At 40.1% G+C, this 23,679-nt stretch overlaps 1 protein-coding gene across 1 annotated transcript in view; it reads right to left on the bottom strand.

Moving 5' to 3' along the window:
- PLXND1 (plexin D1) overlaps nucleotides 1–23,679 on the bottom strand; it is a 216,653-nt gene that overhangs the window by 97,263 nt on the left and 95,711 nt on the right. The window contains exons 10-14 of the mRNA XM_054975821.1: nucleotides 18,535–18,624; nucleotides 17,820–17,913; nucleotides 12,467–12,630; nucleotides 8,633–8,784; nucleotides 5,618–5,717 (exon numbers count right to left, since the gene is read on the bottom strand). Of these exons, the coding sequence (XP_054831796.1) occupies nucleotides 5,618–5,717; nucleotides 8,633–8,784; nucleotides 12,467–12,630; nucleotides 17,820–17,913; nucleotides 18,535–18,624 (600 nt within the window). The remainder of the gene's footprint in view (nucleotides 1–5,617; nucleotides 5,718–8,632; nucleotides 8,785–12,466; nucleotides 12,631–17,819; nucleotides 17,914–18,534; nucleotides 18,625–23,679) is intronic.

The following is a 23,679-nucleotide window of genomic DNA, read 5'->3' as shown; positions in this document are numbered from 1 at the left end:
AGGGGGTATGTCAAGGTGATATATTCATTTGATTATCAATTTTTTTAAAAAAACTAGCAACACCTGAAGGACTAACAACATTTATTTCAGTATGAGCTTTCATGGGTCACAGACCAGTTCATCAGAAAGATATGTAATTTGTTTCTCAACCTACAGTAGCACTGTTCAGCAATACAGACATCCTATAAATATAGGTTTAGATCCTAACCATTTCTATAGTGTATCCCTCCACTGTGGAGGTGGTGCAGTACTGTAGAATGTATTTTAGATCCCTTTAAGATATGCTTCAAGGAGGGAGGAGGTGAGAAAGCTGCACTCCATGAGCAGAAATCCTTTTGCCTATGGAAAAACTCAGAGGATTCTGGTCTTCAATCTGTACATCCTGGCCTTCATCCTCAGTAATCTGCTCTTTTGTGATAACTGCTGGGGAAACGGAGATCTAGAACAACCAAATAGGCAAGCATTTACAAAATGTTTCCCTAATGTGGTAAATGGGAAATCCCTTTGCTTGCTTTTCCCCCTTAGGAATGTCTTCTAATCTGGGCCTATGAATGTTAAATCAATCATTAAAACAAGTTTTCCAACTGAAGCCACTGATTTTTATTTTGCTGCTTTGTTTGGTATAAGTACTGCAGGTGTTTCCTGAAGATTTAATTTCCTCCAGTATCATTAAAAACTTTAAAGCATCCTTATCCTCTTTAATAGACACCATTAATAGACTTGACAGCAATTGTTCCTTTCCTGAGTTCTTATTTGATGCACTGCATCATATACATTGGAATGACTTGGTACGTCTATGAAATTTCCACAACCAACAGGAAGGGCTTCTTGTAGGCAATTTGCAGGCTCATCTTTCTTTTAACTTCTTAAATGGTATGTTCACACAATAACATCATGAAGAGCAAGATCCAAGTCTAGTGGCACTTTAAAGACAAAGGGAGCTTTGACTCTCAACAGCTTATAAACTGGAATTCTTGATGGTCTTGAATTTTGTTCTTTTCCTGCAGACTAATACCTTCAGCTACCTATCTGAAACAATGACATCGTGAGTCCTAAAAACCTTACGAAAGCATGCTGAACCAACACCAAAAGTACACACACACACACACACACTCTGAAAATATACTTCATGTATTACCATGTGTCTGATGAAGTGAATGAACTCTGTCAGTTAATCAGTTAGACACCAAGGAGTCACAAGATTTTTTTTTGTTTTGATACATTATTTTGATTTAAAATAACTACCTCACTGGAATATGCTGAACCCAGAGTGTGTACTGATGTAGATATATACTGTATCATTCATAACACTAGTTTAACCAATGTACTTCTATTGAAAAAATATTTATATTCTGTACGCTCAGTCTATTGACTGCTGAAGTGAATAACAATTAACAAAAGTTTCCATAAAATGTAACAGTGCACTAATATATAGTTAAAAACAACAGTTTAAAATAACTAACACAATTGCAGTAGCATGTTGTTTAAATTCAATTACAGTAGATAACAGCTTACAGTATAAAATGGAACAACAGCAACTGAGACAATAAAAAGCAGAGTTAATTAAAAATAACTCTAAGAAGTCAATATTCCAGACAAGAGGTAAGTATGCAATAAAGCAACATAAAAGCTCACAAAAAGGGTCCTACTTCCTGTCTTCCCTCAGTGAAGGTCAACCATAAGGGCCACCAAGACAGTTCCAAGATCAGACCTAAAGCCAATGGGTCCAGAAAATCTGTCTTATATAACGAGGTCTGGAGTTCCCAGCAATCACCAGCTCAAGCATGTTGCCCCAAAGTGATATCTGCTACCAGACTGTGTTTAATGAGATCACCCAGCATGAGAATCTTCAGAAAGTGGTTCATGACCATCTTATTCAGGCAGCCAGAGATATCCATTCCTTCAATAAAGCATTTGCATCTGGGCAATCCCCTTAATCTAAATGGGATAAACCATGAAGGGCAAGGGTTAACTGCTGATGTGGTAAGTCAAACTTCTCTAAGAAAGTTGTCTGCATTCTTGACTTCCGGAATGAGACAGTGAAAGCACGACAGGGGAGTTTTATGAGCTCCCTACCGTGACCTTCCTGGTTCCTTGGGAGCCGAGAGATCGGACCCCCAAGCCCTCCCCCCTGAGAGGGGATGCAGGCTGGAACAAGGTGGAAGAGCTTAGGGGGACTGGCAAACCTCCAGAAACCCAGATACTGGTTCTGAAGCGAGGACCAAAGAAGAAGCCAACATGGCTACTTAACTGTGAAACTGGGAGTCCAGCAGGCCAAAGGAAATCACAGCAAATCAAGCAGATTCTTAACAAGCAGGGCTTTTTTTTCTGGGAAAAGAGGTGGTGGAACTCAGTGGGTTGCCCTCCAAGAAAATGGTCACATGGCTGGTGGCCCTGCCCCCTGATCTCCAGACAGAGGGGAGTTTAGACTGCCCTCTGCACCGCTCCAGCGGTGCGGAGGACAATCTAAACTCCCTTCTGTCTGGAGATCAGGGGGCGGGGCCACCAGCCATGTGACCATTTTCAAGAGGTTCCGGAACTCTGTTCCACCGTGTTCCTGCTGAAAAAAGCCCTGTTAACAAGACAGATAAAAAAACAATTCTAAGAGCGCTTAACTGACCCCACAGCCTTCCATCAAGTAAGTGGACAGATTCATGGTTTTACAGGGCAATCCATCTTAACTACATGCAGCTGCTCGAGCGAGCTGGGAGGGGCAGAGATGGGGGGGAGGAATGACTCTCTCAGCAATTGCTGGAATGCTATAAATCTTTGAATATAATTAACCAAAACAAAGCTTTTTGCCACTTTCTGAAATGGCTTCTTGGTAAGAAGAGGTACTTGCTTGTTTGCAAGAAATGTCTAAAATAATGACAGAGTTACTAATTAAAGCAGATGCAATATTGGGAGTGGAAAAGGGTAAAAGGATTACAAGAAATCACAATCCAGAAAAAATCTATGGAGGGACAGACTTAACTGAAAGGAAAATGGAGCCAAACTAGGGGAAAATTAGTCTGCGACACACTTTTCAAAATGGACGATCTTATCAGGACGTCCCCTTCAAGATACAAAACTTTAGTAAAGAAAAGGCGGGGCCACGAATCAGACCTGCACGGAGAGAAGCAGGCATCCCAACACGGAAAGGGGAGAAAAGAATGCAGCGGATCTTAAAACAGAAAAACAACCAGAGGAGTAACTACATCCATACTGATCTCCTTCAGAAATGGCTGGAAGACAAGGGAATCTACCTTTGGTGGCACAGATCGATTAGGGATTGGATGTACTACGTCTCACGAAGAAAGAAGAAGGAAAAAGCAGATTTGCATGGAAAGAATCAAGCATGCCAATACTGAAAGGGGACAGAGGGATTAAGGACTGGATGTACCACTTTTCATGAAGAGAGAAGAAAAAACAACGATCAGAATCATAGGGCATATCAGGACTCATTAATGCAGACCCAACCTTTTACTTAAATAGCTTTTCCCTTCTTTCTTTATTTTCTCTTTTTTATATAACACCATATAGTCTATGTTAATGGGTCTTTGGAGTTTATTAATTGTAGTTAGACTGTACTCGTTCTCAAAATATAAAATAATGGCTAAGTTAAATGACCGCCTGCTCTTCTTAACCTTACGAGTATGAAAACCCACGTAAATAAGTCCAGATGGTAAAAATAAAATAGATGAAAGAGTTACTATTTTTAAAAGGTAAAATTGTGTTTTAACTATATATATATATATATATATATATATGTTTTCAAACTAAATATTGATTTGGCCTCTATACCCTTACTATTATGAAAATACAAGTAGACAAGTTTGGAAGGCATGGCCAGAACGGATATAAGAAAGAGAGGAAATTAATATAAAAATTGCTCTTATCTTACTGTCCTGCTGATATTGTATGTTCTGCTATATCCACCTCCCACTCCTAGAACGATTATGGATCTAAGATCCCTGATTAAAAGGTAAAAGAGGTGAAATGTGATCTATCTGTAATATGCACAAAAGAAAAAAATTACTAGAAATATAAGCTATAGAGTAAGTGGATTAAAAAGTATAGAAATTAATAAAAGGGAATCTTGAAGGTATATGGGGTGCTAATTACATATATAATGGTTTTTTATATCTAGATGGATGATTATGTGTCTTGTATGTGAATCTCATAAATGCTTATGGCCTCTTGTAATCCCTCCCTATATATTATAAAAACCCAATAAATTTTTTTTTTAAATAGTTGTCCGCATTCTTGGGGAAATGCAGAAAAGTTCTCCATTGCTGCATAATCAATTCTGCCACTCAAAGATACAATCAACAATGCGTGCTAGGTTCAAGATGTTTGGGACAGCCCCATAGCTGTCATGGCAGCCAAGGTGTGCTGAGCCAAACTGGTTTATTTCTAACACTAAAAAATTTTCTTAACTGTTGCTGGCAGGCAAGCCTACCTTGGCTCCATAAAGCAAACACAGTAGCATTGACACAAATGGTTGAAGCGATGGTCGCTGATATCTTGTTTTAGCCTGCCTGAAGTATTTGGACACACAAGCACTATTACACTATACATATTTTTATATTCCCTTCCTCCAAGAAAACAACAGCACCAACAGCAGCATACTGGCACAAAATGACACACATTGGTATTATATTATCCAACTGTAGTTGGCTTAGAAAAGTGCTTTTATGCCAGATCCCCCTCCCCACCCTTTTTTAGCAATGTGGATTTATTTTCAATGCTATATAAATCATTCTTTTCAATCAGAAAACCACCCCCTCCACCCCCAACTACAGGGTGTTAAGATGGAAAGTGATTTGGAGAGTATTACCTACACTTTCTTCTTTTCTGGCAGTTATGTAAGTATGGCAGGAATACAGCTTTCTAGTCACTGTCACCTTCTCCCTGAACCTGTCCCTTCTTGATTCAAGCAGCCAGTGATTCTATATACAGAGATAAATGGGCTGAGGAAGTCCTAACTCTGGAAGTAATAAAGAGCAGTTCATTGTTTTGGAGCTAAAGATGGTTGGTGGGAAAACTTGGAGGGAGGTCAGATCAGCAGGAGAAAAAAAGAGAGAGAGGTTTGTGGCAGCGTAAGAGGAGAGGCCTGCCATTCTCATCTGGACATGGTCCCTGTATATGCTTTATTGAGATCCAGTATGGTGTAGCGGTTAGAGTGTCAGACTAGGATCTGGGAAACTCAGGTTCAAATCCCCACTCTTGCTGGGTTGACGTTGGGCTAATCAGTGTAACTTACCTCACAGGGTTATTGTGAGAATAAAACAGAGGAGAAGGGAATGATGCAAACTTCTTTGGATCTCCACTGAGGAGAAAACTGGGGTGTTAACGAAGTTTATCAATTAATTATTTTCAAATAATTACTTTTAAAATGGTATACTATTTTGAAAATAGGTTTAGGCCAGTTTCAAATGTAGGTGTGAATAGACCTCCTAAATGTTTCTAGTGTATAATATAAAAGGACTCAAAGGTAATAGTTGAAAAACATGCTCTAAGGCCCTTCTTATTCTGTACATTACAATATTTACCTAGCATGAGTAAAGAAAACAGAGGTATTTTCCAGAGCCAAACTCAAGCTTAATGACTCAGGCAAGAACTGGAAATGACTTACCACATAGGAGAATCGCTCCCTGGATCTTCCTTCTCTGCTCACATTAACTGTCACCACATCAGAAAATTCTTCTGCAGCTTCTCCAGTCCAGCATACAATTCTATGTAAATGAAGGTCACAATTGGAAGAATATAGATGCATCTGGACTAGAAGCAGTTCCTTATAAAATCACTGATGGATCTCATAACTGAGTCAAACAGTCAGTTCTAACACTAACAGCAGAGAACCAATATGCAAATTCAAACTAAGATCATACAAGAACTGGAGCCAGTCTCCCTTAATATTTTTTACATGGTATTGTATCACAACTTTTCCACAAGAATGCTATTCCCATGTATCATGCAGAACTCATGAGTACTAGAAACAGATTTCTGTTATTCTCCTCACTACCCTGCATTTAAGCAACAGAGAACTACTGTACTTTTGAGTGTTTGAAGAGGGAGAGCTCCCACTGCTGTCAAGGAAGCAAGCACTCCCAAACACAGTGCAATAAAAAGGGCTCTCTCCTACTACACACAGGCCAGACCTCATCACCCCTCCTCCTATTCCTTATACAGATGCCTGGTCCATAATTCAAAATAACATTCATGTAAATATTCACATACCGATATTCCTTGGTTCATGGTATGAAATAAGTTTCTATAATCAAGGTACCAATTCTTCACCAACTATTCACTGTTCATGATGGACTGAGCCTGAATGCAACAGGAGGGAGCTTGGAATCAGGGTAAAGAGGGAAGCTGCATGCCTCTTTGTGCTGATTTTTAGCCACTGTCTGAGAACTTTAAAAAAAAATCATTGCCAATTTATGTGACCAAAAAAGCTGAAAAGTTTCATGAGACTTGCAAACAGAAGATTAATTTTTAAAAAAACAATTACTAGGTTTTGATGACGGAAAGTGCTGTCAAGTTGCAGCTGACTTATGGTGACCCCCTGCAGGGGTTTTCAAGGCAAGAAACTAACTGAGGTGATTTGCCATTCCCTGCCTCTGGCTTAGCGATCCTGGTCTTCCTTGGTGGTCTCCCACCCAATTTCTAACCAAGACCAACCCTGCTTAGCTTTCAATGAGACCTGCTAGCCTGGGCTATCCAGGTAAGGGTATTACTAGGCTTTACAGCTAATTAAAAGCAGTTTTCTATTTAATGGATTATAGAAAAATGTGTACTTTGCTCAGAAGCAATAATGTTATTTAAAAAAATATTTATATCATCTTTCCTGCAGCCAAAAAAGACACCCTAAATCATCACAACAGTAAATGAATCAATTAAACAGCAATATACAAAACAGAACATCCCAATATCATCTCAGCAAATAATCCAGCTAAAAGCTACTTGGAAACAAAAGTTGGCATTCCCTATAAACGCTCAATAACAAATCCGTTTTCCTCATGTCCTCTGGATATGTGGTAATCTACAGCTCTGTCTATGCCTGTTTGTTGTTGAGTGGATGACTTGCTCCCTGCTCCCTCCCACCATGCCACTCTTGGCTCCTCTTCCGTTATCTGTCCAGTTTCAATAAGACAATTCAGGACTATATTCTCTTCCATGAACTAAATATGCAGTAACAGTCTTGGCATTAAACATCAAGGTCAAAAAGGAGTTAACAGGAGTTGCAATGTCACATCCCTTTAAGTGGGGCAAAGATTAGATTGGAAGTGAGTACAACTACACCTTCTTTCACATTGCTAATCCTGGGCATTTTCCCCCATCCATATGCTACTGGAATAATGGGACTGTATCCATTAGTTTCAAAGCTTATCACTGGCTTTTCTCTAAAGTCATGACAAGGAACGTAATTACATGCTACTAGTAATGCAAAGACCTGGGGTGAGGGGGGCAGAGACAGAAGCATTTTGGGAGAAATGCAGTTTCCCCTCCCAAAAAATTTCACTGAAAATGGGGTGTGTGTGTGGAAAAAAATTACATGAAACATTCTCTCTTTTGGAATAGCTGAAATGCTTATGACTAGTTTTAACTTATCAAAAATCTGTAGCAAGAAAATTTTAATGTAAAATATTAACAACATTAGATAATGATAGCTCCTGTATATAGTGTAAATATTGGGGAGAGGCTCAGTGGTAAAGCATTATTAATGGCATGCTTGCACAGTTTTTCCATATGAAATTATATTGTGAATGTCTTATGCTTTTGCAGGGGTGGGGGATGGCTTCGGGGCAAAGCAGGCCTCAGACAATCACTTAACCCTGTCTGATAGTGACAACAATGAAGAAGATTTACAAAAAGTAATGTGAACATGAACCTCGTGTAAGGTTTGACAGTGTCATTTGGTGCTAAAGAAGTTTCTCGATTGTTTGGTGAACAGCTACCATGTGGGCAAGTTCTGATTACACTTGCCACCCTGAGCTGCTGCAGACATCTGAATGAGCCAAGACAGAGCTTAGCATTTCATGGGGATCAGCTCTTTGGTACAGCAGCTCACTAGGAGGCTACTTAGTGCCTGTTATTTCGATATATATTAGAAGGAAAAATCCACCCCAGACAGAAGCCCTACAAAAAAGAAGTAATTCAAAAAGCAACTTCAGATTTCCAGTATTACATGAACATTCCAATCTGAAGTTATGGTTACAAAATCTATTGCTCTGAGTCTGGAGTACATTTCGTAGGGAGAGGAGGGAGAGGATTCCATTAACAAGTTTTTCTTAGCTCACAATCATGAATGGGCCATACTCATGTCAGCTGTGATAGTCCACATGTGGAGATCAGACAATTTTCTACACAGAAACAATGTATCATGGAAAAGTCTGCTTTGGCTCACTGGACCAGAAAGCATGCAGTAGCAGCTCCTTTTAAGAACTGGGAGGCTTGCAGGTAACTGAATGTCTTACTCTCAGTTTACACAAACATGAAAATCTATGCAAACATCCACACACAGATATGTTCCAGATCTCTGAAGAAGGACCACTGGAAAGGATCAATCAGCTGAAACAGGAAAAAATAAATGATCACACTCCCTTCCCTTTGCATGCATTTAAATAATTCAGATTGAGTAACTCACTCCTCGGAGACTATATATCTGTCCTGGAGCGGTGAACATTTCACACTTCCTATCTTGACAGCACTGATGACATCACTGAACCTGCGGCCCAGATTTCTTCCTTGTATTGTGATCAGAGTTCCTCCTTCTAGGGGTCCATTCAGGGGTTCAATCTATAGGTTCAAAGAAAATTTGACGAGGGAGAGTGAAAACAAAGACACATGGGGAAAAATCCATTAACTTTAATTCCTAACATTTTGGCTAGCATGCCTTCCACAGATGATGGTCCAATAAGCAAGCCATGTACTTATGATTAAGGGCGTGCGATTCGGGTTTTGGATTTGGGTAAAGTAGCTGAAGTGGACCCAATTCACAATGATTTGGGATTTCTGGCCCTTCCTGTCCCTCAAATGGCCGCCGCAGTGGTAAAGGAGGCCCTTCCCGCCACCTAGCTGGCCACTGTGATGGCGGAGAAGGCAGTGCTGGCATGGCAGGAGCCAACTCCGCGCTTCCCCGCCGCCCAGCTGGTCTTCATCCTGGCTCCACGGCCAGGTAAGTGGAGTGGTGTGGTGGTGGGTCTGGGGATCAAGGTGCGGAGGAGGGGGGGAGTAATTGGGGAGCTGGGAGCTTCCTCTCTCACTTCAGTATGCTCCGAATCTTTATGGAGCATACCGAAGCAATTTAAATACTTGACGCCGAAGTGGCTTGCCGTTTCGGCTTTTGGGGTATTACAGATCATTTTCCTGCTTTGAGTAAACATGAAGCGGGAAAACCAATTTTTTTCCAGGTGCACATCCCTACTTATGGTGCATTTCTTGCTCCAGTTTTATTGCCAATTGTAATTTTTAATTCTGTGGTGCTTTTCTTTCCGTACAGATATAATTTCCATACATCACAGAAAAATACAACCAACTATACTTAAAACTTGGCACACCATGTAAGGAAAAGGGACAGAAACAAGATGTGACAAGCATAAAACTAGGGGAAATGTATTATTAGGGACAACTTTTCCATTATGCCTGCAAATAAATTTTAAACTAGGGTCTTTAAATGTTATCACAATTAATAATGCTAATTATAATAGCCATAAGCAGAACATGCATTTATATATTCTGGCCCAGCTCCAGTTCAGAAAGAAGGCTGCTTAATTATCACAGAAAAACCTGACTGGATGAGATGTTGGAAGGTTCATGATCAGACATTCCCAGGTTGTTTTTTTTAGCAGAAGTAGCAGACACTTGGGGCCCAAATTTGGATGGAAGCCCTGTGATAGTGGTGGTTTTACTTTCCCATCTCCCTACAGCTTCACCAATGTAAACCACCCACCCACATGCCATTATTAGCCTTAGAAGGGAAATAAGACTGGCAAAAGATGGGTGACTGTCTATTTTCCTTCTTAACCTAATAAAGTTTGTGTGTGGCAGGATGAAAATTGATTTCAATTAGCAGGATCATATATGGGTGGAAAACGTAAAAGCATTTTCCCTGAGTGGCTGCAATTTCTATTTTAAAAATACTTGGAAGCTCTCCCAACATCTCATCCCGTTAGAATTGGAGATTTTTTGTTTAAATACTGCTATCCAGGACTTGCTACAAAGGGACGGGGTAGGGCAGCAGGGGTTAAGTGTTATTATGGCTACAGGCTGCAATGATACTCTCCTACATATTCAGGAGAGATTTTCTTTGTCACCATTAGTTCTGCAGTTATCCACAAAGCCACTCTGATTTCATTGGACATCTGGTCTAGCTTAATACCTTAAATTTAGAAAAGGCCTTTTTATTGAAATCAACCTATCAGAGGAGAAAGAAAACCCAAAGGCAGTGAAAGCCACACAAGAACAGCAGCCTTCCTTCCTCAAAGTGCACTTAGAGAAGCTGCAGCCTGCCATTCATTGTAGCTGCTGCCAACATACTATGACGTAAACCAAAGGGCAGAAGGTCAAGAGTGGAGGCTCCTTCTTCTGCTAAGCTAGTTAGGGCTGATAATATCCTTACTAAGCTCAGTGCTCCTTTGCAACAGAGTTGCAGTTGTCTTGCTCTTCCTCCTCAAGACGACTCTGTAGACACTAAAAGAAAAGCTTGTATGTTTTTTTGAAATGGGGAATTTGGACTGAATGTACAGTATCTGCTAAGGAAATTGCATCTCAATCCCATGACATGTTGCAACTATCATTCCTGTGGTTTTTTTTCTCATTAGTTGTTTTGGCAGAGAGCAGAAGGGCAGACTTTGATGCAGTAGAATGGAGGCAGGCCTTTTTGTTTATTTGTTTTTGCAATTCTCCTCCACTGACAGACCTATGATGGTACAACTGGAAAAGCCGATGTTCCTTCTGTGTAGAAAACTGTTTGTGTTCCATGAGCAGGCTGCCATTAATGATGAAATTACACTGATCCTTATAAATGGTGGCAAGTCCCAATGGTATCATGCACTGATAGATAGACATGTTCCATCATATGCATGTGGCACACACACAATTTCCTTTACTAAAAGATATAAACATGTTACAATCCTGTGGCTCTTAGGCATTTTTCAAATGCACTTCTAAAATGTGACTTCATTTACTTGTGTTACAGAATTCTATGCTGCTGAAATCAATGGGACTTAAAATGCTTAATTTTTACTAGACTGAGCAGAATATTTAGAATTATTATTTATTTAAAAACATTTATTAGCCACCTTTCTACCGTACAGGAACTCAAGGGAGCTTACAAGATAAAAAATAATAATTAAAATTTACTAAAAGCTCCAGAATTTAAAAAAATAGTTTAAAACTGCCAGTAACTAAAGAAAACTAAATTAATTAAAAGCAGTCCTAACTAATGCCAGCTGTCTCCTAAAGGTGGGGAGGTTGTTCCACAATTGTGGGACTGCCACCAAAAAGGTCCTCTCTCATCTACCCACCAAACAAGCTTCTTTAGTTGGTGGGACACTCAGGAGAGCCTCTCCCTCAGATCTTAACTCTTGGGCAGGAGGTCTGTCATCTAAGTATATCTTTAATAGCATGTGTGCTCTTCTCTAAAATCCTCCACACGGCCAGTCCCTACTTGAATTTGCTCTTCCTCCTTCCTTCTCTTGCTATAGTTTCCACCCACCCCTCATACTCTTGCTTTTTTCTTTCCTTCCTGCCCACCCCCTTGGTAGCTTGCCTGCCTGTTTGCACTTTTCTTTCTCTCCTCCTCAGCTTCTGCAATGTTGCCCTTCTTCCTCTGGCATTTCCCTCTTCCCACTTCTTCTCTTCCTTGTTTACCATGGCACTAGTTGTCAGGCATCCTTTAGGTTTGATACGGCAACTCAAAATGCAACCCAAAGTTTTTTCTCTACATCTGCACGTGTGTAAATGTCACAGTTATTCTTTTGGGATTTTTAGCCACCTCCCAACTTTTCTTACTTGTCTGCAAATCTGTGTGGCCCTACTGTGCAGATTTTTTGATCTATATGGGGAGTTCATACATGGTTATTAGACATATAGATAAAATCAAACTTCCACTTAAGCCTACCACAAATTTCCTACTGGTTTTTAATAAAGCTAGGATTTCATGAATCACATGATAAAGTGTGCAGCACCATTTCAAATATCTGGCTTCAGGAGATATCTTATTATAAGTCTGCATGGCAAGATTTTTACTCTTCACTAAGGTTTACCCACCTGAATTGAACTTCATTCCATTCATTACAGCTGCCCTAGCATTTCTCTTAGTGTGCAAGTTCTTGCCTTAACCTCTACCAAGGATAACAAATTTCTCAATTGTCCCCTGAGGTTGCCTTTGTCTTTGGTTTCAGACCTCCCAGCTCTTTAAGCTTGCTGTGGCAACATGATGCTGAGTAAAACTTTCTGTGTTGCATCGAGACCTTACCTTCCTAATCTCAGGAGGAGGGCACATGCCTGGTATCTGAAGAGACTCAGCGTTTAGTCTGCAACTAGAACTACTTTCACTCCAAATGCACTGATGACCAAGATCTTCTCTCCCAAGACACTGAGAACAGTCAGCACTTCCTGTTGCACAATTATAAATTTCCACTGGGGATAAAAAAAGAAATATTCTAAAATGGAGACAGATGTGACTTTCAGAACAATCCCAAGCAGGTCTAATCATAATCCTACTACTGTCTGTTCAATATGGTTTACTCCCAGAAAAGCATTCTTAGAATTGCTCTATTCAACTTTGTGTATGCAAGAGTCACGTGTATGCTCATATACATCAACATACTGCTATGCAACATTTAAAATCCAACGGAGGAACAGAAGAGTTGAAACACACAGCAACCTGAGGGAGTTTTGGCTGTGGTCCTAAAGATTTCCCAGAAGTTCAGGGCACTAGTTTCCACAGCAACATAATTTAGCACTGAAAAAAAAACTCTTTGTCAATTTATGCTAGTTTTTTTTAAAATTCTGGATATCCAGATGAGACGAACAGTACAATCTTAAGCGGAGTCATTCCTTTCTTAAGCGGAGTCATTCCATTGATCAGCTCTGCTTAAGACTGCACAGACAGCTCTGCACAGCTGACTCCATTCAATTAACAAATCAGTTCAGTTTTCGAAACACAAAGCTTGCTAGTTACAATGAAGCAAATGTTTCATAATCTTTCAGTCATGTTTCCTGGGACTTTTTTTTACTTTTCCGATTTTTCTATGTCCCTCTTTGAGTGTCTTCTGAAAGGTTCGTTTGACCTTTTGGATGTCAGGCCTCTCACCCTTGAGGCCAAGGTACCCTTCCTTTTGGGGATGGGCTGTGGCTCAGTGACAGAGCATCTGCTTGGCATGCAGAAGGTCTCAGGTTCAATCTCTGGCATGTCTGACAGAGAACCACTCTAAACATTGCCTCCTTCACGAGTTTATCATGAAGCCAGCCTGGGCTTGCGCAGACCCACAGCAACTCTGGTGAATGGCTTGGGTGTACAATTAGTTTCTATTCCTAATCACTTGTACCTACACTGGCATAAGTTTACTCTTCGAGCTATCATTTATGTCTTAGGACAAGAATAAGGACTGCACTCTCTCGTGCCTGTTCCTTAAGAAGAGCATCTAAGGTTCTGCTCAAGATGCTCTCATCTTTGGAGTTTAGGCTGATGACCGGTGACAGGGTCTTTGATGTGGTAGCACTCCTCTTTGCCAATTTCACACCAGAAACATTTGCATAGCTTCATCAATGTTGTCTTTTAACTGGCAACAGAAAGGACAATCGTAATCAGGTCTTTCCAGAAGTAAGTTCCATTTTATTCAGTGGGGCTTACTCCCAGGAAAGTGTTCTTAGCACTGCAGCCTGCTTTATTCACCCTTGAGCATTTGGTAGGTGATCTGATTTTCCATCTGCTCATATTTGTACTCAGTTTTTACTAGATTCTAAAACTTTTAATACTGTATTTTCATTTTACTGGTACGGATGGCATAAAATGTTCTCTAAAAATCAATAAAAATAGGCAGACCTGCGTCTGAGCAAGCAAGACATTTCTTGTCATTTTGAGCAATACTGAATACCAGGATCATTCAACAAATCTGATTTAACTGTTAAGGGACCTTGCATACACATTTGTATCAAAACATATACAGCAAAAATTCATTGATGGACCACCAGCATTCTAGGTTTTTAAAAAAAATAAACCACACAAAACTGAAGTCAGACAGTCCTTCAATCTTTCTTCAAGTTTGACACATTATTGCGGAAGGGAAGTTCCTGCAACACTCAATGATTCTAAATATGTCCTTTTGTCTTGGCTACTTTGACCTTGTACCAATTAATATTAAACACCATAGGAACATTCTTCCATGGATTTTCTTTTGTTGAGCTGAGAAATAGGGGTGTGCAGTGGGGAAAAGATTCGGTTTTCCCACTTCGATTTACCCGAAGCGGGAAAACCATCTGGAATAACACAAAACCAGAAGCAGCTTCGGGTTTTTGGAAATCGCTTCAGTATGCTTTGAAATGATTCAGAGCATACCAATAAGAGATTCCCACATCTCCCCTGAGCCCCCCTTCCCCCAACCCCACTTACCTTGAAGGAAGGAGCAGGCTTTCTGCCGCTGCTGCCAATAGGGTGGCGGGGAAGGCTGCAGCCAGTGCCGGCACTGCCCGCGCCACTGCTTTGGCCTCTGCTGTGGCCAGCAGGGCAGCAGTGAACGCCGCCACCACTTCAGAGGCCGAAGCGGCGGCTGGCAGGGCGGCAGCGAACGCCACCGCCACTGCTGCCTGCGCCACCAGAGACCGAAGTGGCGGCTGGCAGGGCAGCAGTGAACGCCGGCACCAGCACTGCAGGCGCCAGAAGACTGCCCCAGGTAAGTGGGGTGGGTGGGAGGGTGGGAGGCCGGGCACCCTTTAAGGCCTCGAAGGTTCCCGAAGCAATCCAAATTGTTTTGGGAAGCTTTGATTTGGTATTTCCGAATCAGGGCCATCATACTGGCCCCGATTTGGAAATACTGAATCTTTACAAATCAGGCCCGGTTCAGGTTTTTTTTTCCAAACCAGGAACCCAAAGTGCACACCCCTATTGAGAAACAGCCAGTCTGCTGTAGGGTTAGAGTATCAGACTACAATGTGGAAGACCCAGGATCAAATCCCCATTTTGCCACAATGTTCACTGGCTGATACTGGGCCAATCATTCTTTCAGTGCCTAATCTACTTCTTAGGGTTGTTATGAGAACAAAATGGGGATATCATGTTATGATGCCCTCCCCCAACTTAAACAATTAAAATGGCAGTAGTGTTTTAAAATTCAAAAATAACAAAATATTTCATTTAAAATAGATAGAAAAGGTCAGGTGAAATCAGGGTTGAAAATTTCTGACGTAACTCAATATAGATAACTCTGAGGTAAAATCAGTACATCCACAGACTTAAGGTCTAATGATTCAGACTAACAAGAGTTTCCTGAGCTCTTCAAAGTTACTTAAACCTTTATGTTGAGATGCTTTTGTTCCAGTGTTTCCCAATCACTCTACTACACTTTTTTTTTAGTATTCTCTTACTCTTTTGGTTTCCTGAAGGCTGGTACCCTCTTTCTAGTTCCCAACTCCCTTCTCTTTTTAACTAACCATTAAGATCTCCAAAGGCAGTTTCTAAACACACCAGACCAGCGATCTCTTCACTCTTCAGAGCTAACTCTGTGTTTGACTGGGTAGGGAAATTCTCCTCTCACTACTTCCCAAACTTCATTGCCAACTTTCTCCCAGTTCTCCTGTCTGTGTTAAACTGCTCTCAGTCAGGGCTGAATCTTGAAACTGTCAGCACTCAACTCCTCCCCAGCATCCAGTTCAGAAGTCTTTCTCTGTTCAGCTCCTATTACCAATCAGATTCCTTGGAGTAGCCTGTCACTCAAGGCTCTCTGTCTGTGAAGAATTAACCCTTTACAGTCCTTCAGCTGTTTGTACAGCATTTCTAAGTTTTTAAAAAGTGTAGTCCGTCACAAATGTATGCTTATCTGAGGTCTTTGGGGGAAGAGCAGAACAAAAATGTAACTGAAACAGATAGGAGAGAATCACAACCCTTAAAATGAAGTCCTGATAGCTTCCAAGAGGACATTCAGAAACAGAAGCAGTAAGAATTTAGATATAAAAGAATATGCAAATCACAATGAACAGAATTATCTCAAAGTGAATAAGGATTATAGTCTTGCTTGCTTTTTCACAATCCAAAACCAAGTATGTAAAGGGTGAGAATTAAATTTAAGAGGTTCTTCCCAGCTCTAATTAGAGAAGAACTGCTGTGAGCTTTGTCTTAGATTTATTTATCTTGGTTAACATAGTTTTCCATACGATTTTGGAGTTGATACAGTTTCTACTGAATACTCATAGGTTTGGAGAATCAAAACCATATTTGAAAAAAAAAAACCTTTAGAATCAATTTTATTCATTATCCAAGCATAGTGAGGACTCAAAGCATTGTTTACTGCTACAGTATATATGGAAGAGATGATAAGGAATCAATTCCCCCTAAATGCGCTACTACCCTGTCTGATCTTCCTACTTTATCTTTTTTTTTAAAATAGAATTTTTATTTAAATTTTTTCCAAGTAAATAAAAAAAAAATCTGTGTGTTGCTTGAGAACTCTGTCTAAGTGATCTTTTGCACATGTGAACAGAGATTAAAGGGAAAAGTCTGGAAAAACACTCCTATCTTGTTCTTCCACAGAAATCAGTGTCTAACAACATGAGTTAAATGCAACTATTATATCCATATATAAATAAAAAGACTCAGCATAATAAAACAAATTAAAACATCATCCACAAACAAACTTCAGTGTTTTACAGATTTTATCAGTCAAATAAACAACATCTCAGTCTCCATTCACCATCCAGCAACTGGCACTCTGGAATAGCCAAATCCTACTGGCTTTTCTGAATGTGAAGAAGGTTGGTTTTAGGTGCAGTAGTTCAAGGAAATTGTTCCATAATGGGGAAGCGGGGTATACAAAAGCTCCATCCCAAGGCCAATTGTACTGTTCAAGAGAAAGGGACGATTAGAAGATGGGCTAATGGGCTGGCCTGAACATGCACATGGGAGAGGGGGTCCCTCAGATATGAGGGTCCCAGATCATGAACAGATTGAAAAGGTAATAACCAGCACCATGAACTGAATCCATAAAAGGAAACATAAGAAGAGCCCTGCTGACCTAGATCAGACAAACTGGAAGCCCGTACAACTGCCTCAAAATTAGTATTAGCACCACCGAGCAGATAATCAGTTGTATCTGAGAAGTTTCCAAACTGTCTACAAGGCCAGCATCACAGAGCATATTACAATAATCTATTCTACAGGAACACAGTGGTAGATCATGCTACTATGTTATACAACTATTGTGTATGTATATGCCCTTGTGGCTTATATGGATTCATTTCACTGCATTTTTAACAGAGTGCACTCATGTTGGAGTCAAATGAAAGACTATCAGTGGCATTTATATCCTATTCTTGAGTATTTGTAGCTTGTAAACGATGAAAATCCACTTGTGTTCTCTTGTATTGGCTCGAAAGCGAGAATAAGATGTATGCTTGCCTTTGGGTATAAAAGAATAAATACCAGTAACATTTGATTGTCACATAATGTTTGCAAGTGCAACCTGCATGAGTTGAAATCTGTAACATTTCTTTGATTTTAAATAAGATTTTAGTAGAGTTGTAAAAACACCTCCTACTCACAAGTTTACCAGATCTTTTCAGAAAAGTGCCCCCTGTCCAAATAAGAAAAAAGTAAACATAGTTTTAAAGCAAACCTGTCATCATCTGTGGACTGTCAATAAATCTATCAGGTTTTTCTCTCAGTTGAAGGTTCACCGGAAAGAGGTGTCTTTTCTCTGAAGTGTAAAGCTGTATGAAGAAAGAGTTATCCCATTTACTGAAACACCAGAGCATAGTGGCAGAATCCGCCGTCATCACAAAAGCACAAGATGCTTCTTGGAATATGAGGTTCAGATCTTCAGCAGGGCAGATACTGTTTTATCTTTGTCAACAAAGTCTCAGCAACAGAGCAATCACTGTTGAAACACAGTCTTTTTGTGAAAACCAGGAAAGCAAATTCCTCTTATCTGAGAATTTTAAGTATAAAAGGTCAGCTTGATTTTTGTAAATATTTAAAAGAACAATCCTAAGCTGGTCTACTCAGAGTTCTACCTAAGTCTAGTGGGGCTTACTTCCAGGATAATATCCCTATTACTGCACCGTAAGGTTCTTGAATATGACTATGAAAAGCTTAAAGACAGGACAACAGATTGGCCCGATCACCCTAAAACAGGGGTTTTCACTGCTGAACAACTTATCACCCAGTGTCGTCCTATGTTCATATTAGAAAGAACTGAACTGTCATTCATGGAGTTGATGGAGCTAGGTCCTGAAAAAGATTGAGATGAACAATCTGAATAGCCTGTCACTAGCATATGCAAAATAGACTTCAGAAGAGATGACAAATATATACATTAGTAATGAACTCACCAGCACATTGCTACACTGCACAGTAGAAACATTCATCCACTGGGCTTCAAACATCCTGTCAGTTCCAAAGTGACATTCCAAGGGCATGTCCTAGACAATCAGAATTGGGGAAGAGTTTGAGACATAATATCCTTTTATATTTTTTCCCCTCATAAGGAACAAGTAATAAATGTTTTACTTAGCTATATACAGCAGAAATAACAACCAAACAAATTTGATAATCAAAATAAACTTGATGAAAGAAGGTTCAGTGAGCTTTTTTTTTTTTTTTTTTTAGGAATTACACATCTTGAATGCTACACTGTAGTTAGTCACTGTTATTTTTTTTAAAAAGCACAAAAAACCTGTCTCCAGAATTAGGAAATGTTTAGACAGCTTCACCTTCAGTGACAGAAGATCATATTTTGAATAAGGCCGTGGCTGATTCTAAGATGGCATAATTAAACATTATTTGACTATGTATACTCCACTTCTCTGAAAGATTCAGACAAATAAACAGTCATTACTTCAGCCTCCTTCTCACAATTTGCTGAACAAAATATCGGCATCAAACTTATTTTTCTTTGCTCTGATAACTCTAGGAGCCAAATTCTGTTCTCAGTTATGCTCAAATTCATATCCTGTGTGAAAAAGTACATAACTTCCCCACTCATTCAATGCTATTTTAAAATAACATTTAAAACCATGAACAGATTTTATAAAATAGCGTTAAATGTTAAAGGAACTCTAGATGTATGGGCAGGAAGCTGCTGATTCACTGGCAGCTGAAACGCTTTTATTTCCAAATAATGTACCTCAAACATTAGTTTATGCCTTCTCAACAAACTCAACCTAACTTCCATCATTCTTTAACACAGCAGCTTCAGTGGCAGTAACAATGACAAGGATCACTGATTTCACACCTGCTACTTAAAGCGCTTTTGAGCCTCTCTCTTGCTGTTTATATGTGAAAAACAGAAATGTAGTTATAAAAATGCTCATATCATGTTTTGAAATCAATGTCAATACAAGAAGATGGGTTTACAGTGGCATTTCATCTTTCCTGTATTTCTGTGTCACTTGTGACAAGATAAATTATCTCAGAATGCATTTTTAGTCTTATGCTTATTGTTTCATGTAGAGGCAGACACATTTGGGAATGGCCTTTTTTCCTTTCCAAATTTAAACTTTCTTCCCTCTATGAAAGTGACTGTTTGTCATGCCTAACAGCTAAGATACCTGTACAGCTCTTAAAGAATTCCTCCTCTTTTTTCAAGCATTCCCTCATAGCCATGTCCTTCACTTTTCTGACAAAGCAACTGACAAAGTCAGTGGGTAAGCCTTGTACATTCCAGAAAAATTTTTATTTGAAAAACAAACAAACATTTGTATGTACAGAGCCACTAGTGCATATACACATGCTATTGAAGAGAAGATAGCATGGGTGCTGAAAAACACTGGTAAGGCTTTTCCTCAAAATGTCGATTTCAACATAGAAGAGCATTGATGAAATTGACTAACGTTTCCATCAACCCTGTCAATTTTACAGACCAGAAAGGGGAAATAGTGACAGAAATTGTGGGGTGGAAGAGACTAATTAGGTAATACAGACCTTCATCAACCATATCATAATGGGACTGTATCAGAATCTAGATAGAGGGCAGCATGGGCCAGCATACAGAGAAAGCAAAGTAGGCAACTGTCTTTTCCCACACTAGCTGAAGGAGATTGTAGTAACATTTAAAAGCAGGAAAAGTGTAGTGTGAATTGCAGCCATGCTTACTAACTGAAGATTTCTAAGAAATCATCTATAATTTCAACCAGCATTTTTGACTACAAGAATGCATGAACTCCTCAGCAAAGTAATAATAAATTACATTCCCTTCCCCCCCCCCCCAAAATGCAGTATTGCCAATTTTATCTAGCATGTAGAGACGGGTTGAGAAACGAAGGCAAACTGGAAGGCAGATGCTTGGAGTTGTCATCTGGGAACTGAAGTACCTTAGTAGCTTTCTTGTTTAATCCACCCCTTATCATGTTACATGCAGTATTTCTTCCTTTGTAGCCACCTTCTAGTGCCTCAGAGGAAGCCATTTTTACTTCTGTTTTGCTGACATAGTAGGGGCACGTCCTTATTTATCAGTGACAGAGCTTTGGGATGAAACTTTACCAAAGCTATAGCACAAAGAGTTTTCTTTGCTGATGTTGCAAGAAATTGGAGCCTTTGTCTAATACTTGTTAAGTTCTTGTTAATACTTGTTGGGTACTGTAACTACATCAGAAACTGTCAATAAAGACCCTCCAAAAAGCTTTTTATAGAATGCTTTGCCGTGAACAAAAAGGAGAGCTATATGCATGCACAGCTATAAACTGGGGAAGTGCTTTTCAGGCAAGCCCACGTATAAATTAGGCCTGCAATTGCAAATGATTGTTTTAAAATGTGGCACACTGTGACACACGGAAGCTCTCCATAAATACTAGCTTTTATCAAAAAATTTCTTCCTCTCTATTACTTCCACTTCCATTTCCTGATTACACTCACAGAGCATGGTAGTCTATTCAGTCAAGGAACATGACAGGAAGAGAAGAGGCTTTAAGCAGGGTACTCAGTATATGTACCCTACTTTGGATAAAAATATAAATAATAATAGCAATGATAATAATAAAACATAACAACATCAAATGTTGGTCTGTAATGCTGATGTTCTGGGAGCAACTGACCTTGCCTGTTTTGGATGGAATTCAGGTAACCTTATCGAATTAGGTAAAGAGCTTGGAAATGCTCTCGATAGCAACCTTGTTGCTAGACAGACAGCTATTGCTGCCTTGTGCCACCTATGGCTAGTTTATAGCATGTCCTCCCTTCTAGATGACTGAACACGGCCAAGCTAATTCAAGCCACTGTAATGTTCAGGCTGGATTACTGCCACATACTCTACTATGTAGGGCTGCCCTGAAAGACAACTTGGAAGCTGCTACTTGTGCAGAATCCTGCTGCCTGCCTGCCGGCTGAGTTTGGCATCGCTCACATAATTTTATTTATTTATTTAGTTATTATTTATGTCATTTATAGTGCGCCTTTCTCACTGAGACTCAAGGCGGATTACATAGCGTGAGATTAGTACAATCAGTATCAAGAACATTTCCATACAGCAACAAGGACATTTCTATACACTGTTAAGGACATTTCCATAACAATGTAATAGGATTTTATAAAGACGTAGCATTAGCAAGGATCCAATACAGAGTAGAAGAATTGCTGAAATAGAACATAATCAGTTCTAGGACTGACAGATAAACATGAAGTACAGGTAGTATAAGGGTACATATTCGAGCAACAGATAATATGCAAGGCAACGTAGTGATGAAGTCTATGGTCCCTAACTTATTAACGAAGCATTTGAGACCCCTCCCTATAATACTTCCCTCCGATCTGAGTAACAAGCCTTTTTGAATAATTCAATTTTGCATCATTTGCAGAAAGCCAGGAGAGTGGGGGCTCTCCTGACCTCCTCAGGCAGACCGTTCCATAGGGTGGGGGCCAGCACAGAGAAAGCCTGTGGGTGGGCTTCTGTTGATTTCACCCATGTGCAGGCTGGGACCTGCAAGAGACCCTGTTCAGATGAGCGAAGCTGCTGTGGAGGGACATAAGGAGTGAGGCGATCTTGTAGGTATGCTGGGCCAAGGCCATGAAGAGCTTTGTATGTAATAAACAATATCTTGAACTGAGCATGGTGACTGATAGGTAGCCAATGGAGTGATTATAGGATGGGAGTGATGTTCATGCTCCTGCTTGCTCCTGCTAACAGTTGAGCTGCAGCACTTTGCACCAATTGGAGCCTCCTAGTTAACTTAGATGGGAGACCAATGTATAGTACATTACAAAAGTAAAGTTTTGATGTTACCATAGCATGGATTCAGGTGGCCAGGTTGGCCATGTTGAGGGAAGAAGCCATTTCCAGGCTAAAGTGAGACTGTAGTAAGCATTTTTTGCAGCTGCCTTAACTTGTTTTTCTAGTAGTAGTGCTGGATTCAGTATAACCCCTAGGCTCTTAACTGTCTGAGAGGGTCAGACGAACTCCATCGAAAGTGGGGAGTACAATGTCTTTCAAGATCTCTGCCTTCCCAACAAGCATCACTTCAGTCTTGTCTGGGTTCAATTTCAATTTGTTATTTTTCAGCCATTTCACCACGGCTGTCAGGCAGCGATCTAAGATTTCTACTGCATCGTGCGTGGGCCTGGATAGCGAGATATAGAGTTGGGTGTACTCTGCATATTGATAGCATCCAAATCCATAGCTGCGAATGAGTTCTCCTAAAGGTTTTACATAAAGGTTGAATAACATGGGAAATAAGATTGCGCCCTGCAGAAACCCACAAGTTAGTTTCCATTCTGAAGATAGCTGATCTCCGACGGCAACCCTTTGAGTCCGTTCCATGAGAAACGATTTAAACCAGTCCAGGGCACATCCTCTGATGCCCACTTCTGTTTCTAAATGCCTCAACAGGATGGCATAGTCTACTGTGTCAAAGGCTGCAGACAGATCCAGGAGGAGCAATAAGGAGGCATGGCCTTTGTCTATATTCAGATGGAGATCATCCACTAATGCTTCTAGTGCTGTTTCTGTCCCATGCCCTGCTCTGAATCCAGACTGGAAAAGGTCTAGAGCGCTAGAGTTTTCCAAGAAGATCTGAAGTTGGTCAGCTACTGCCTTCTCAGTCACTTTGCCCAGAAAGGGCAGGTTAGAGACTGGGTGATAATTGGCCACATCAGTTTTGTCTAGGGATTATTTTTAAATTAGCAGACAGATAACTGCCTGTTTGAGCGGCCGGGGCAAGGTGCCCTGAGTTAGTGATTGATTTACAATAGATCTCAGTGGTTCACTTATGTGATCTTTATTTGATTTTAACAACCAAGAAGGGCAAGGATCAAGCACACAAGTAGTGGCTTTCATAGATACCAGGATCCTGTTAAGGCCTGTAATTGTAATTGGTTCAAAGCAGTCTAAATCTAGGCTAGACGGTGTATTAAGCATTTCTCCTATCTCGTTTGCATTGCATCTAGCATCTAGATCAGAGTGTATGCATGCTATTTTATCAGCAAAAAACTTAGCAAAGACCTCACAGCTAATTGTCTGATCTTGGGACTGTAAAGGTTCAGATTTT

This window comes from Eublepharis macularius, chromosome 4 (assembly GCF_028583425.1).
Source record: "Eublepharis macularius isolate TG4126 chromosome 4, MPM_Emac_v1.0, whole genome shotgun sequence".
Lineage (NCBI taxonomy): Eukaryota > Metazoa > Chordata > Lepidosauria > Squamata > Eublepharidae > Eublepharis > Eublepharis macularius.
The sequence above is the reverse complement of the archived record's forward strand: the minus strand, read 5'-3'. Positions and strand labels throughout refer to the sequence as shown.